We start from the raw sequence: 14,551 nt of genomic DNA, 5'->3' as shown, positions 1-14,551 counted from the left end.
CAAAACTTGAAAGCCCTTTTGTCTGAGGCAGTATCTATTAGCTATAATCAAATTGGCCCTAAAACACTTCAACCCCAGACTTTTTGGAACCTGTGCCTTTCCGACTTTCTGCAGAAAAGACCAAGGACAACATAACTTGTTAAAGGAGTAGCATGATCAAAATGACAAGCAACATTCATGTCATGGAAGTGCCAGGCACTGACCATCTCCAATAAGCAAGAATCTAACCACCTTCCCTTGGCATTTAACAGTATTACCATCGCAGAACACACCACCATTGGCATCCAGTGGTCACCATTGACCAAAGATTTATTAATCCAGCTACATAAATGCCATGGCTGCATGAGAACCTTAGGAATTTGAAGATATTTTGTGAAAATTAACTCACTTCCTTTACTAAAGAAAACCTGTCCACCATGTACAAGATGCAAGTCAAGAATGTTTAGGGTGTAGGTTTGCTCGCTGAGCTGTAGGTTTGATATCCAGACGTTTCATTACCTGGCTGGGTAACATCATGAGCTACAAACCTTGCCAAAAAGTCAAGAATGTGATGGAATATATCGCATTTACTGGAATGATTTCCAACAACATTTGAGGTTTGACACAATCCAAGACAAAGCATCTTGCCTAGCACCCTATCAATCACCATGAATGTTCAGTGTCCCTACCATTAGGAATCGTTTGAAAGTTACATCTAAATAACTATCAAAGATTCCTCCTAAAGTATTTTCTACTGGGGCAGCTACAATCACCCAGAGGATAAGGCATGGAAATTGCATTACATATAAGCTCCCCTCCAAGGAACTCTCACTTCTAACTAGGAGACATCAGACAATGTTCAGGCAAGTGGGGTTAGATTAGAGTGGTATCATGCTTGGTGCAGGCATGGTGGATCAGAGGGCCTATTCCTGTGCTGCACAGTCCTATGTTCCATATTACTTTTCCTTCATGGTCACTGAATCAAAATCTTACAACTCTAAATAGCTCAGTACTGCTGGTGAGCCTACAACATTGATTCAAGAAAGCAGTTCCCCAGTACATTTTTGAGAACAGTTAAGAATCTGCAACAATATTGGTGCCTACATCCCATAAATAATAGGAAAATATCTTTGGGTTTAAGTTTCGAGTCATTGATGTGAACCGTCAACATTAGTTCTGTCACAACTGCTTCTGATAAGCTTGTAACAAGTTTGAGACAGGAATGAAAGGTATCAATTTCAGCATAACAGAAACGCTTGTAAATGGAAAGGGGAAACCCCTGTGTAAAACAGAATATACAAAATGTGCTACCATTGTATCTTTGTAATTAGTTGTAATTAATGTTTTATGTGTTTCAAATTACATTTTGAAGTAAATTTTTACAATTGTCTACAGTTGTCAATAGCATACTGTCTTTGCGTGTACTTTAAACAATTATATGTCTTCATATAATACACATGCACTCACGAAACACTTCACAATAATTGTTTATGTTTAATATTTTGGATAAAGTTTGAAGCTGTGGACAGATTATTGCATGTTATGAGTTTGCTTTCTGCTTGTGGTGTGCAAGTTTTTTTTAATCTGAAAGTTTTGAATGGTAATGCCTTTGTTTCCTTTCCCCCCTTCAGACTAAAGAAGTTGAGGTGTTTCTTTTCAACCTTGCAGAGGAGATCCAACGACGACTGGAAATATCTAATATGAAGGGAAAACGTCTAACTCTTAAAGTAATGACGAGAAAAGCTGGTGCTCCAACGGAACCGGCTAAGTTTGGTGGACATGGAATTTGTGACAATTTTACCAGGTATTGTGAATTAGAAACATAGAAAATGGGAGCAAGAGAATGTCATTTAGCCTATTGAGCCTGCTCAGACATTCAGTATGATCATGGTTTATCCTCTATCTCAGCACCTTCCCAATCATTCCCCATATTCCTTAACAACTTTAGTATTCAGATATCTATCTATTTCTTCCCTAAGTATGTTGAGTACTTTGGCTTCCATTGCCAGGTCATAGAAAATCAACGTATTTGCCATCTGAATATAAGATTTGTCCACGACTATCCTGAGCCTTTGTTCTAGATCCCCCAGTAAGGGATAACACCATCGTTGCATCCAGTCTGTCCAGCATTGTCAAAGTTTTATATGTTTCAGTGAGATCTTCTCTCATTCTTCTAAGCTTGAGTGAATACAAGTCTAGTCAGCCCAGTCTCTCCTCGCATGACAAATCTACCATTCCAGGAGTCAATCTAGTGAACCTTCCCTGTACTCTCTCTATGGCAAGTGTGTCTTTTAAGTAAGGAGATGAAAAGTGCATAAAATAGTCCAGGTGTACTCTCATCAAGGCCCTGCTTACCTACAGCAAGCCATCCTTTCTCTTATACTAAAATTCCATTGTAGTGACAGTCAGTGTACATTTGCATTCTGAACCACTTGCTGCACCTCTCGGCTTGCTTTCAGTGACTGGTGTACAAGGTCACCTAGGTTCCTTTGTACATCAAGATTTCTTAATCTATCGCCATTTAAATAATAGTCTACCATTCTGGTTTTCCTACTTACGTAGACAGCATCACAATTCTCCATGTTATACCACATCTGCCATGTATTTTCCCTCTCACTCAACTTGTTAAACATGCTTTGATGCTTCTTCACTTCCACCTCATTGCTCACAATTCCTTCTAATTCTGTTTCATTAGTACATTTGAATATGTTACATTTGATTCCCTCATCCAAATTTTTCGTAGATATTATAAATAACTGAAACCTAAGTTTTGATCCCTGTAGAATTCCACTAGTCACTGTGTTACACTCCCAAAAAAAACCATGTATTCCTGCTGTTTCCTTTCTGCTATCTAATTACCAATGCATGCCAGTTTGTTAACTCCCAAACCTCGTTTCTTTAATTTTGTACACTAGCCTCTTAGATGGGACTTTATTAAAAGCTTTCTGAAAATCTGGATGTGCCACATCTACTGGTTTTGCCTCATCTATTCTACTAGTTAGGTCTTCAGAAAACACCAGTAGGTTTATCAAATTTAATTTCATCAATTCATGTTAACGTTTTCTAATCCTAGTGATATTTTCCAGACATCCTGTTATGTTATCCTTTATAATTCACTGTAGCATTTTAGCTACTTACTGAATATGGGGCAACAATTGATCATTTCTAAAACAAGATCTATTACATAATGCCAATTAGAAATAATACTTCAGATAGACATCATAAAAGCTGAATGCACAGATGAACTACTTTATATTCCAAGTTTTTTTTTAGCAGTTTTACTCAAAGATTGAATTTTATACACTCAAACTCAAATGAGAATCAACGCATGTTACCATTATTTTGTTTTGCTAATAATCAATTTTCTAACAGTTTTTATCAAACCAAAATACACTATAATAGATGCGGACTAAGTAGATTGGAATTAAAATATTAAGAATAAAGTATGAAATTATTGTGTAAACTAAGCTCAGATAAACAATGTTTAGCTGCAGATAGTTGCATGAATGCAATTTGAGCTAATTTAAAGAAAGCAATGTTATGGGGCTTTTAGAGGACATGCACTTCCCTGGATGATGAATTTCAGCTACGTTTTGTGTTGCCTGATGGGTATAGTACCCAGACAATATCAATAAAATGAAAATGGTGATTAAGTGTAACTCCTACAAAGCTCCCCAAAGAGTCCCTCTATAATGGTTTGTGTGATGTAGAGAATCAAATGGTGGATTAAAAATTGTTTTCAAGATGTATATTTTTGTGATCACGGGGAAATTAAAATTTCTGAAATCTGTAGGTTCTGACTGATTTGAAGACTATTTCAACTTTGAAAGTAATCATCAGAGCTTTCTTTATTTGACCAGAAGATGTTTGAATCATACCTTGACATCCTGCAGTACAACTTAGAGTTGCATGCACTGAGTTACTGGCATCTTCTTACTCTTATTTATCTGATGCTGCTGTACTTATTTTTGAAAAGATATATTTTCAGGGAGAGATGCAGAGAACAACCAAGAAGGTTTAATGGAGCATTGATTTTTATATCTGGAACACCAGAATGCAAAGGGCTAGAACTTCCAACTGCACAAAACTGTGGTTACATCATACCTAGAGTACGGTATTCACTTGTAGACCACACTTTTGAAAGAATATGTTGGCCTTGGAGGAAATGCAGAGCAAATTTCCCAGAATTATATCAAGGATTAAGATGAGGCACGATTACACAAACTAGGGTTGTATTCCCTTGAATTTAGAAGTTGGGAGGTGATTTTGTGAAAAGTTTCAAGCTATCACCATGATTTGAAAATTTATCTTGAAATATTATCTTTCTGCAAATGGGGGAGTCTAGAATTAGGTATCATAACAAAATTTAAAGCTGATCCTCAGGAACTATTCTACATGCAAAGAGATTAGAAGCTTGAAACTCAATTTGTAAAACGATGTATGCTATGTCAGTAGAAAATTTAAATTGGAGATTAATAGATTTCCACGCACAGGAATGAATGAAAATGAAACAAAGGAGTTGGGTCACATCAGCCACGATCTCATGAATAGTGAAACGGGCAAGGGCGCTAAATAGCTATTCTATACATAGAGCTTAATTCTCAAAATTATTGTGGATCTTCTCGTGATACAAACTAGCTTTATGTACTAAATTAGTTTGAACTTTTGGTAACTTTTCACAATTGTGTTCCCTGCCCCGGTGTTGAATCACTAACAGTAAAGTACAGCGACATACTGAAATAAATTAAATCAAGAAACGACATGAAATTTGCTTGCTCCATTAATAGCATGGGGTGCAGTTTGATCACTCATTCTGTTTCCTGTGTTCATTTTCCTGAGCTATTGAATTTCATGCTCTTTAAATTGAAATCTCACTTGATTTGTTGTGTATAAAAACAAGAGATGCATGGTTCATTTATTTCCAATGTATCCTTCAGGTTATCTAAATCTAACAATCAACCTGGGAAAGGGAAAAATGTGAAAATACACTCAAAATGAAATTACAGTTGTCAAGCTCCCTCTTCTAATTCTGAATTTTTTGATGTATTATATAATATTTTGAATGCTAAGAATCTAAATTTGCTTAATTTGATATGCAATTATTACATATTTTATACCAAACTAACATGCATCATTATTCAACTTTGCTTTGTAACATTTAAAAGCTAACAGCAAAGACGATCTATGAAAGACCCTAGGTGCAGAAGTAAACCTTGCAAGTCTGCTTTACCATTCAGTGAGAATGATTGATCTGATAATCCTTACCTCCACTTGCCTGTCTTTTGCCCTTAAGCCCTTGATTCATTCTCTGATCTATCTATTTCAGACTTGAATATGCTTAATGATGTAGGTTCTATCATCCTCTCTGGTTAAAAAAAATTCCAGATTTAGTACCATCAGAAGAAATTCCTCCTCATTTCCAGCAGGTGTAAAGCTTTCTGCTTGCAACAGAGCAGTATTTAAATTTAATCATATCTTTTAAGTAAGCCACGGCACTTTGGAGGTTCTTTGAAGAATTAGTTTAGAATTTGCTTTCTGAAATATTCTAAAATACACAATTACTTTTGTGACTCAAATGAAATCATTGTGAAACACAAGTTTACTTTATTTCTTTTAACCTTTCAAAAATTGCATCTTTAATATAACAAACACTTTATAGTCTTTTTAATTTCATTTTTAATTTGCTACATGATAAGCATAGAATTCTGAGACAATATATTTTTAATGTTGGTTTTCATATCTATGTGTAATATTATATAAATTATTTTGTCATAAATCAGTAAATATGTTCTGGTATTCCCTGTTTTGGGTTTTCATCCTAATGACTACTCAAAATTTGGATTGTGCAGAAGTGTCACATTGGACCACGCAACAAGCAATGGAAAAATAATTAGCAGAGAGGTACTGCGCATGTTCCATATGATGAAGCTGAATGTGACAGATTTGAGAGGGGTGAGTTTAAAATTTTGACTTCCATTATTGAATCAAATAAATCTCCCACTTTGAAATTAAACCCATAACTGTTCAATATCCTTTAGCTGAATCTGTGCTTGTGATAAACTATTTTATAGAATTTGTTCACAATATTTATTGGGTTGGTTGTTGCTGATCTGAAGATGTGCGGGAAGCACTGGGTCTTTAACTTTATGAAAGTTCTTTTGAGTTGTCCAGTTCAAAGATCCACTTGCAGCATCTGCTGACAGTAAGGTAAGCTAGTTATCTTCAGGTTTAAAATGGGTTACTGCAGAGAACTCTGTTTTTGTTTGCTGCACTCCTTATTTTGCTCTGGTCTGATCAGCTTCTGTCTATCTTATCTACAGCCCAAGCTGTTAAGCTACCTGACAAAAAATAACATGGTTGTTGGCAGGCAGAGGACTTCTGCCGTTGATATTTGGCCACTAGTCCACACTAGACAGCTACACAAACAGGGTTCACAATAGATATTAAATACCTTATTTTCAAAGCATTATAAAATCTGTGGTTTTTAACAGCTCCTTCTCATTTCAGTATGAAAAGCAAAGAAAAATAAAAAGGTATTGTTTTTATACCAAGACAAGAGGTCTTGGTGGTAGGGGGAGCAGTGGTGGAGTTCTCCTCCTGTTTGTCTTAAATGGGCAGCCCTTTTAACACTGACCCCTCATTCTAGATTCTGCTATAAGATGAAATATTCTTTCCCCTCTGCCCTCACTCTGGATCTTGTATGTTTCAATCAAGTCACCTATTAATCTTTTAAACTTCAGTGGATGCAAACCAAGCCTGTTGAACGTTTCCACATAAAACACCCCGTCCATTCCAGGTATTAAATATTCAACTTTCTCACCTGCTTCCAATGTCTTTATCTGTATTTTTAAATAAGGAGACCAGTTCTCAACATAGTACTGAAGATGTGGTATCACCAATGCTATGTTTCACTAAAGCATAACCTCCCTACTTTTGTAGATATTTTCTAATCAATCTGTTCAGAGATTGTTATTGCACACCTCTAGAGCAGGTGGGAGTTGAAACTGTGCTCCTGGCTCAGAGGTAGGTACACTCTCATTGCATCACAAGAACCTTTCCCTATGTTTATATTCTATTCTGCTCTCAATGAACAATAACATTCTGTTAGCTTTCTTAATTACTTTCTGAAACATCGGTATTAGTCTTTTGTGATTCATGCAGTTGGACTGTTCACCTCTGAGCTGTGCAATTTTTCACTACTTAGGTAATTGCTCTATTTTTTTACTGTGACCTTACAGAGATTTATAAAATCATAGGGATATGGATAGGGTGAATAGTCAAGGATTCGAAAATTAGAGCCAATGCAACAAGTATCTTACTCACCGTTTTTAGGATCATAGGCTGAAGTCTATTAGAACCTGGGCCCTGCCAACAATTCTCTCAGTTCCAACAATTCTCTGTGTAACTTTATTGGTTCCTCCTTCCCTTGCATTTTCCAATTCACAGATATTTTTGTGATGTTACTTGTAATCTGTACAGTAGAGACTGATGCAAAATAGCTGTTCAGTTCTTCTGCCATCTCCTTATTTTCCATTATAAATTCCCAGGCTCACTTTCTATTGGAACAGTATTCACTTAGTTAATATTTTTCATTTTTAAATTTCTTTACATACGTTTGTTTCCTAGATTTTTCTCCTACTGTAATTTCCTTCCTTTTTGTCATTCTTTGCTTTTCTAATGCTCTATTCGATATTCTGACATGCCAACTAAATTCATGTAATTATATGTTTTTTTTCTTTGTTTAATATTCTCTTTAACATTTTAGTTAACTACCGAGGGTGAGAAATTTGGAATTATCCGTTTTGAACAGGATGTACCGATTCTGAGTTCGGAACTATCCCCAATACATCTGCCACTTTATCTCTTATGGACAGCTTTTTAACCTAACTTGCCAGATTATTTGCTAGAGATCCATCAGACAGCCAATAAGCGTTAAATAAAATGTGTCTTTATCAATATAATGTGGCAGGATTGCATTTAAAGTTGTTTTCACTTTTACCTTTTCTACTTAGTCATTAATAAAATCTGCCTTCCTAGAATCATAATGATATATTCATAAATAATGCAAAATCTATTGTGATGCAATAAATGCTTAGCTAATTGAAGCAGCAAATTTCCCCTCTTACTTGACCAATTCTGTCCCTAATTAAAGATAATTACCTGCTGGAGTATTTATTATCACCATAATGATGATGTGGTTTCCAAAGTAATGTGTGGAATAGACTTTTAATTAGCAGGTGAAATATTCTAGATGTGTACAACTCAATATACTGGATGTGATATGTTTAATGGATTTACAATCTCTTTACTGCAATAGATAAAACTAAAAATCTGACTACAGCTTACAGTAATTAAGGCCAGTAGAAACTTCTGTTTTTGCTATCAAAGTATTTTTCTGCAAAACAACATTCTACCTTTAATTAAATGCATTAAACAGGAACAATTGCAATGAATTTCAAGTTGATTGACAATGCACAATATAATTAAAAGTTAGTTTCTCTTTTCATAAAACTAGTGAGTGTAACTGCAAAACAGTTGAATATAAATTACTGAAACTCCTTAAGAAAGAGAAAAGAGTAGGTTAAATAATATCAGAGCTTTTGTCAAGTTTTACAAGATGGTAATAGAATAATTGACTAATAACTAAAAGTCATGTTTTAATTACCATAAGTTTAGTATTTCGCATTATACTTAATATACCCTGCAGAGCTTCAGTATTCCCATGATATAGTTAACTCAATATGACAAATCATTTGAATTACCCTGTATAATATTTGTTTTAATTTATTTGTTGTTTGTTACACAGTTTTTCTGTTCACTGCATTTTATGGTTTGGCTTCAGTTACAATGAACTGCAATATTAGAGTGAATTGAGGAATGTATATACATCTTGTAAGATTTATATTGTAAATTTTAAAACAATAGTGAATGAAATGTGAAATAATTATTTTAATCATATGGGAATGTATTTGGACGGAATCTAGTTAACTTTCTTCTTTTTATTTTTTAGGTTGGAATTCAGATGCATCATTTAATCCCAGACTCTAAAGCTTCTTTTGCTCCCATGTCTTCATTTGTGCAAAATAACTCAACTATTGTGGCTTCGTGTTCGAAGATGGGCATTTTTCAGGCATCAAGAACCAAAGAAGCTATGGAAAACAGGCTTTCAGAAGGTAAAAATGAGATGCCTTGCATAAACCGAAGGAGGGAATTGTTGGAAAGGAGGGAGAGAACAATGGGGGAAGTTGACAGAGAAAGTCAAAAAACGGTGGGAATGAGAGAGATGCCGAGAGAGGAGTAGTGGGAAAGAGAATGAAGAAATAGTGTGTGGGTTCCCTGGTAGGACCTCTGAAGTGGTAGATGGTATAATTGCAGCATTAGAGGAGCATGTAGTAACAGCAAAGTGATTTACTGGGAGATTTTAACTTGAAAATTGGTAAGGAAACAGGGCTTCAAGAAAGATGGTGAATATATTGAAATTGTTATTACAATCCAGTTCGGAAAGTGCACTAAGTTTTGAGCTGCACAGCTCCCGGGGTAACCGCAAAGATTAATGATTTAATCAAGTACACCAAGATCCTAATTTAACCTGTTAATGGAATAGAAGTTACCAAAAAGTACTGACTAGGATCCTGTATTTAACAACAGTACTACTTATTATCCACCTTGGGATAGTAAAAAAGAAACCAAGAAAGCAGATTATCTGAAAGGCGATAGATTGAAAAAGAGGCAGGTGCAGTAAGACTTGGGTGACTTTGCACACCATTCGTTGAAAGTAAGCAAACAGATGCAGCAGGTTGTAAAGAAGACAAATACCATGCCTTCATAATGAGACGGTTTGAGTACAGGAGCAGGGATGACTTGCTGCAATTACAAAGGGCCTTAGTGAGACCACACCTTGAAGTTGGTATGCAGTTTTGGTCTCCTTATTTAATGATGGATTTTCTGACTATGGAAGAAGTGCAGTGAAGGTTTACTATAATGATTTCTGGGTTGGCAGGACTGACATATGAAGAGACACTGGAATTTAGCAAAATGAGGAGTGACCACTTAGAAATCTGTAAAATTCGAACAGGCCTAGACAATGTAAACACAGGAAGGATGTTCGCGATGAGCAGGCAATCCAGTGCAGGGGCCATAGTCTAAGGATACAGGGTGGGCCATTTAGGAGTAAAATGAAAAATTTCTTCATCTAGAGAGTGGCAAACCTGTGGAATTATCTGCCATGTAAAGTAGTTGAAGACAAAACATTGAATATTTTGAGGAAGGAGTTTGAGATAATGCTTCAGGCTGAAGGGATCGAGCAGTATGGGAAGAAAACTGGAACAGGATACTTAGTTGGGTGATCATGTTGAATTACAGAGCAGACTTGAAGGGCTGAATGGCCTGCTTTTGTTCCTGTTTTCTAGTTTCTATTACCAATAAATAAATACGACCTGCTGTCAAAACAAAACTACAAACTATCTACTTATAACTCTTGCTAACTAAAATTTTAACGTCTCTCTTAAAACCCTGACAGACACAGAGACAGACCCAAAACAAAAGCATTGGTAATATTGGTAGAGGAAAAAATAAAACTGGGAAAACCGAGCACCAGTCCATAGACTTCAATGAGATACTCTTTGCTTCCTGAGACCTTCTGCTCGCTGGCCACCTTCTCCAGCTTTTACTTCTTTGCAAGAGGCATAGGGTAATTAGTACACTAATTATAAAGTGATTTATGTGTGAGGACACCAAAAACTGGGATAGCTATTTCCCAGTCCAGTCAAGCAACAGCCAGACATAGTCATACTCACGGAATCATACCTTACAGACAATGTCAGGCATTTTGAATCCATGCCTGGATATGTCCTAACGCACCAGCAAGACCGACCTGGTAGAGGTGGCACCACAGTGGTATACAGTTAGGAGGGAGTCGCCCTGGGAAATCTTAACATTGACATTGGACTTCATGCAGTCTCATGGCATCAGGTTAAACATAAGCAAGGAAATGTACTACTGATTACCACGTACTGTTGTCCCTTGGTTGACGAGTCAGTACTCCTCCGACACTTGGAGGTAGCCTTGACGGTGACAAAGGCACAAAATATACTCTGGGTGGAGCGGCCACACTGTAGCTTGAGCTGGTCAGTTCCAGAAGGACATAGCTGCTAGATTGGATCTGAGCAGGTGATGAGGGAACCAACCAGAGGGAAAAGCATGCTTGACCTCATCCTTACCAATCTGCCTGCTGTCTCTGACCACCACACAGTCCTTGTGGAGACAAAGTCCTGCCTTCACATTGAGAACACCCTTCATTGTGTTGTGTAGCACTATCATCACGCTAAATGTGAGAGACTTCAAACAGATCTCATAAGTCAAGACTGGGCATCCATGAGGCATGGTGGGCCATCAACAACAGCAGAATCATACTACAACACAATCTGCAACCTCTTGACCTGGACTATCCCTCACGGCATCATTGTAATCAAATCTGGTTTAATAGAGAGTGCAGGAGGGCATGCCATGAGCCTGACCAGGCATAACGAAAAATGAGTTATCAATCTGGTGAAGCTACGGAACTGGACCACCTTGATGCCAAACATCAAAAGCTGCAAGTGATAGGCAGAGCTAAGCGATCCCTCGATCAACTTTTCTCCCTGCAGTGTCAGGCTGAGGTGACCTAACAGAGATTTATAACATCATGAGGGGCATGGATAAGGTGAATAACAAAGGTTTTTTTCCCCAGCTAGGGGAATTTAAAACTAGAGGACATAGGTTTAAGGTGAGAGGGTATAGATTTAAAAGGGACCTAAGGGCAACTTTTTCACACAGTATGGTGCATGTATGGAACAAACTGCCAGAAGAAATAGTGGAGGCGCATACAATTATAACATTTAAAAGGCACTTGGATGGGTACATGAATAGGAAGGGTTAAGAGGGATATGGGCCAAATGCTGGCACATGGACTAGATTAATTTAGGATATCTGGTCGGTGCGAATGAGATGGACTGAAAGGTCTGTTTCTGTGCTGTACCACTCAATGACTCTATCAATGATTATGGCATCTGGTCCTAGTCAGGTCTCCCCCAACTGTCCTAAAGACTCCAATTTCTGGATTATTTCTATGTTAAAATCATTCCTTGATTATTCCAAACCAAAAGTAAGTGAATATCTTTCAATGAATTCTTTTTCTATTGTAAACAGTGTTAAGACGGACCCGCGGGGTCCTGTCTTTGCGTGTTCTTTTGGAAGGAGAGACCCACACTGGCAACTTTAGTTTGGCGCAGACTGCCGTTTATTCACAGAATCTTAACTGGGAAACGATACAATGAATTATCAAGCATGCATTCGTTGGAGAAGGCGTTCTGCCCCCCCCCCCGTTCGGACTTGGCACAGTTATACTTCGCGCTGCCTGGAGTCCCCAGTTAGATTTTCCTTGTCTGCCTTCCTCATTGGTCCGTTCATCTGCGCGCGATGGGATCCGTCTTCCCATTGGCCGCATCGAGGTGCCTGTCCAGCTCCTGCTGTGCTTGACAATGGCACAGACGTCCTGGGGCCAGCGGTTCCGATCTCGTAATCAATAGTTCATTGTTTAGAGAATCAACTTTCATTACTATGTGTCTGACAGGCTAGTCGTTTTCCGTGATTTAATCAATAGTTTCAGTAAGTAAATTAACAGGTACTTTTATCAACTATGAGTTCCGATAGAGCAATTCACACTGTCTGACAGTTACCGGTTCCTTTATCAATCATGAGTTTCGATGGAACAATTGACACTGGCTGGCAGTTACAGGCTCCATGATTTAATTAACAAAATGTATATCAATTGCGAGCTCCAGACAGGTAGTCATGCAATTGCCAGCTTCAGCCCGCATGGCTGTTATTAACCGTTTCAGGGCTGGAACTAGAAGTGTCTGTTGCAGTAATAGTATTACCCTCCCTAGCCCTACATTAAACACCCTAGTAGTGTAATCACCCCAACAACAGTCACAGCATCAGCAAACTTCCACGAACACAACATGTACTGGTTTAAAATCATAGCTTGGTCACTCTTTCCCAAACTAAGTTTAAATCCCTTCATATAAATAAACCAATGCCCATATGCAGTTGGTTGAAAAACAAAACTTCACAATAACAGTACATTGCTATCTATAAATTAGGAGCAAGAATAGATTATTCAGCCCAAAGCACTGTTCAATCCCTCCATTTCAGTGTAAAATTCATAATATTTTGCCCCATGAATTTTACTATAAGCTCAGTAATTGAAATGCTAAGAATTGCAACCTTTTTTCCAAATGTTAAAGTTAATGAACTCTTCATTACTTACGGAACATTTCAGAGAACACCTCTGGGACACCCGGAACAACCAACCCAAACACTCCGTGGCTCAACACTTTAACTTCCCCTCCCACTCCACCAAGGACATGCAGGTCCTTGGACTCCTCCATCGCCAGACCATAACAACATGACGGTTGGAGGAAGAGCGCCTCATCTTCCGCCTGGGAATCCTCCAACCACAAGGGGTGAACTCCGATTTCTCCAGTTTCCTCATTTCCCCTCCCCCCACCTTGTCTCAGTCGAATCCCTCGAACTAAGCACCGCCTTCCTAACCTGCAATCTTCTTCCTGACCTCTCCGCCCCCACCCCACTCCGGCCTATCACCCTCACCTTGACCTCCTTCCACCTATCACATCTCTATCGCCCTTCCCCCAAATCCCTCCTCCCTACCTTTTATCTTAGCCTGCTGGACACACTTTCCTCATTCCTGATGAAGGGCTTATGCCCGAAACGTCGAATTTCCTGTTCCTTGATGCTGCCTGACCTGCTGCACTTTTCCAGCAACACATTTTCAGCTCTGATCTCCAGCATCTGCAGACCTCACTTTCTCCTCGAACTCTTCATTATAACAGGAAAAAAAAGTTTGCAACTTCTCTGCTCAAATATACTGTAATTTAGTTTATTACATGGCAATTTTCTGTTTTCATGAATCACAAAATTTATCGATTATCACCATTTTCTTCCCAAACGCACTTGGAGAAAGATAGCTTCAAATGCTTAGAGGTAGTGAGGACTGCAGATGCTAGAAAGTCAGTCGATAAAATGTAGAGCTGGAAAAATTACTACACGTCAAACAGCATCAGAGGGGCAGGAGAGTCGACTATTTCGGCTGTGGTCCTGACAAAGACCCCTGGTCTGAAATTTCAAATACTCCCAATAGATTCACCAATTTGTAAAAAAAAAATTAATAATTAATTAATTATAAGATTACATTTAAAGAAAAGTTATATTCAAAAGTAGTTGCTAATCAAGCACGTGTGAATAGATTTCATATTCTTGTAATAAATTAAGTTATTTGGTTGTTCTTGAATTTTTTTTCACCAGTCAACTATTGCAACAAAACTAATTAGAACATTCTTCTGTCTGGGATCTGTTACTATTAGAATTAGAGATGCCAACATCAAAACTGCTTTGTTTTGACAATTGGACCAAACTAGACTAGATTTTCATATAATTTTCTCTGGTAACTCTGTCCAGTTACCAACAGATGTGTTCAACATACTTAAAATGGGACCACATTTCAAGGAAATAG

The 14,551-nt window shown here is 37.7% G+C and overlaps 1 protein-coding gene across 3 annotated transcripts in view; it reads left to right on the top strand.

Annotated features, from left to right (window-relative positions):
* Window positions 1-14,551, top strand: part of rev1 (REV1 DNA directed polymerase) — a 139,228-nt gene that overhangs the window by 77,182 nt on the left and 47,495 nt on the right. For all 3 annotated transcript variants that reach the window (XM_060826630.1, XM_060826629.1, XM_060826631.1), the window contains exons 14-16: window positions 1,611-1,783; window positions 5,829-5,931; window positions 8,990-9,152. In XM_060826630.1, coding sequence (XP_060682613.1) covers window positions 1,611-1,783; window positions 5,829-5,931; window positions 8,990-9,152 — 439 coding nt within the window. The remainder of the gene's footprint in view (window positions 1-1,610; window positions 1,784-5,828; window positions 5,932-8,989; window positions 9,153-14,551) is intronic.

This window comes from Hemiscyllium ocellatum, chromosome 6 (assembly GCF_020745735.1).
Source record: "Hemiscyllium ocellatum isolate sHemOce1 chromosome 6, sHemOce1.pat.X.cur, whole genome shotgun sequence".
Taxonomy (NCBI): domain Eukaryota; kingdom Metazoa; phylum Chordata; class Chondrichthyes; order Orectolobiformes; family Hemiscylliidae; genus Hemiscyllium; species Hemiscyllium ocellatum.
Note: the sequence above shows the minus strand (reverse complement) of the source record. Positions and strands in the feature narration are given on the sequence as shown.